The following is a 2,698-nucleotide window of genomic DNA, read 5'->3' on the forward strand; positions in this document are numbered from 1 at the left end:
TTTACCTTTTAAAGTAATACGGGTTGATTTAGAAAATGGTGTAATACCATTATTCTTCATTTAAAATATAAATGTAGGTTCATCTTCATTGATGATAGCAGGTTTACAATAGATTTCAAGTCAAAAATTCAGATTGCTAACTATTCAGATACCTCGGGGGCTTGAAAAAAGCAAGCAAGCAAACAAACAAACAAACAAATCAAAACTGTGCCCTCTTCACTTTACCGGTCAGGAACCCCAAGACAGCCTCCCCTCTCCTCCCAGCCCTGCCCCTTCCTACCCTGTTTCAATACCGCAGCAGCCTCCTGAAGATAGGAAGTGAGAAGTGACATAGAAAGGAAGTGACGTGGCCGGGAAGTGACGCAGGTGGGAAGTGACACAGCCAAGATGTCTGTGGCCAACGGCGACGACTCTCTCTACCTCATTGCCACGCTCTTAGACGAGCTCCGCAACGAGGATGTTCAGCTACGCCTGAATAGCTTCAAGAAGCTGTCCATCATCGCCTTGGCCCTGGGGGCTGAAAGGACCCGCAGCGAGCTCCTGCCGTTCCTCACAGACACCATCTACTACGAGGACGAGGTCCTTGTGGCCCTGGCAGAGCAGCTGGGGACCTTCACCATGCTAGTGGGCGGCCCAGAGTATGTGCACTGCCTGCTGCCTCCGCTGGAGTCCCTGGCCACGGTGGAGGAGACGGTGGTGCGGGACAAGGCGGTGGAGTCCTTGCGGGTCATCTCCCAGGACCACTCTCCCTCGGACCTGGAGGCCCACTTCGTGCCATTGCTGAAGCGGCTGGCAGGCGGAGACTGGTTCACCTCCCGCAACTCAGCCTGCGGCCTCTTCTCGGTCTGCTACCCACGAGTGTCTGGTGCTGTGAAGGCAGAGCTTGGACAGTACTTCCGGAACTTGTGTTCAGACGACACCCCCATAGTGCGGAGGGCCGCCGCCTCCAAGCTGGGAGAGTTCGCCCAGGCGCTGGAGCTGAATTACGTCAAGGAGGAGCTCATCCCACTGTTCTGCAGCATCGCCTCTGACAAGCAGGACTCCGTGCGCCTGCTGGCAGTGAAGACTTGCGTGCACATAGCCCAGCTCCTGTCGCAGGAGGACATGGAGACTTTGCTGATGCCTGCACTGAGCCAGATTGCCGAGGACAAGTCCTGGCGCGTCCGCTACATGGTGGCCGATAAGTTCACAGAGCTCCAAAAAGCAGTGGGGTCTGAGATCACCAAGACAGACCTGGTCCCTGTCTTCCAGAACCTGATGAATGACTGTGAGGCTGAGGTGAGGGCTGCAGCTTCCCAGAAGGTCAAAGAGTTCTGTGAAAATCTCCCAGCTGACTGCAGGGAGAATGTGGTCATGACTCAGATATTGCCCTGCATTAAAGAACTGGCATCAGACACCAACCATCACGTGAAGTCAGCCCTGGCCTCGGTCATCATGGGCCTATCACCCATCTTGGGCAAAGACAACACCATCGAGCACCTGTTGCCCCTGTTCCTGGCTCAGCTGAAGGATGAGTGCCCTGAGGTGCGACTCAACATCATCTCCAACCTGAACTGTGTGAACCAAGTGATCGGCATCCAACAGCTCTCCCAGTCCCTGCTCCCAGCCATTGTGGAACTGGCTGAAGATGCCAAGTGGCGGGTGCGGTTGGCCATCGTTGAGTACATCCCCCTGCTGGCTGGGCAGCTGGGAGTGGAATTCTTTGATGAGAAACTCAACTCGTTGTGCATGGCCTGGCTCATGGATCATGTCTATGCTATTCGTGAAGCAGCCACTAGCAACCTGAAGAAGTTGGTGGAGAAGTTTGGGAAAGAGTGGGCCTGTGCTACTATCATCCCCAAGGTCTTGGCCATGTCTAGAGACCCGAACTACCTGTACCGCATGACGACACTGTTCTGCGTCAATGTGCTATCGGAAGTCTGTGGGCAGGACATCACCACTAAACTCATGCTGCCTACAGTCCTCAGTATGGCTGGGGACCCAGTTGCCAACATCCGCTTCAATGTGGCCAAGTCCCTCCAGAAGATTGGCCCCATCCTGGATAACAGCACACTTCAGAGCAAAGTCAGGCCCATCCTGGAGAAGCTGACCCAGGACCAGGATGTGGATGTCAAGTACTTTTCCCAGGAGGCTCTGACTGTTCTGTCTTCTACCTGATGCCAGAAGAGGAACCACTGCTAACCTCTGGTGTCCACCCTTTGATCCCAACAAATACCTCCCTGGGGAGTCAGTGGGGGTCATAGACAGCAGCTCTTTGTGCATGGTCTGACCCTAGATCCCTCTCCCCAGCAAAGTTCCTTCTCACCCAGCCTGAGAAGACTTTTCACTGTTCACTAGGGGAGTACAGGTGGGACAGGGCAGCAGCCTTGAGAGGAAGGGGCCTCCCTGCATGCTGAGGAAGAGATGTTTCCCAGGTCACTGGCTCCTGACGCTGTTTTGGGAAGCCCCCCTCTTGTGTCCTCTTCCCTTACTCTCATTGCCCCATGATAGTCTTCTTTCCCTTTCTTTTTTCTTTCTTTCTTCTCCTGTTTTATTACATTTTTCTTCTTTTCAAAGAGAAATAAAGTGCTAGAAATTAAAAAGATGCTTGTATCCGCTTCATGTTTCTTTTTCACAGCTCAGGCCAAAGAAGCAGCCCTATTTGGAACATATCTTTTTAATAGAGGGAAAAAAGAGAACTGAAGCAAAGCAATGCTTC

The 2,698-nt window shown here is 52.9% G+C and overlaps 1 protein-coding gene across 1 annotated transcript; it reads left to right on the forward strand.

Moving 5' to 3' along the window:
- The first annotated feature begins 365 nt into the window (after nucleotides 1–365).
- LOC104857794 (serine/threonine-protein phosphatase 2A 65 kDa regulatory subunit A alpha isoform-like) lies at nucleotides 366–2,478 on the forward strand. The gene has a single exon (XM_033756619.1). The coding sequence runs from the start codon at nucleotides 388–390 to the stop codon at nucleotides 2,155–2,157; it is 1,770 nt and encodes a 589-aa protein (XP_033612510.1). The 5' UTR covers nucleotides 366–387; the 3' UTR covers nucleotides 2,158–2,478.
- The last annotated feature ends 220 nt before the right edge of the window (nucleotides 2,479–2,698 follow it).

The sequence above is a fragment of the Fukomys damarensis genome, unplaced genomic scaffold (assembly GCF_012274545.1).
Source record: "Fukomys damarensis isolate Sample0158 unplaced genomic scaffold, DMR_v1.0_HiC HiC_scaffold_27, whole genome shotgun sequence".
In the NCBI taxonomy this organism is placed as follows: Eukaryota; Metazoa; Chordata; class Mammalia; order Rodentia; family Bathyergidae; genus Fukomys; species Fukomys damarensis.

Bases quoted from the DNA above. Each gene is read 5' to 3' on its own strand.
- LOC104857794 (XM_033756619.1), top strand. From the start codon at position 388: ATGTCTGTGGCCAACGGCGACGACTCTCTCTACCTCATTGCCACGCTC.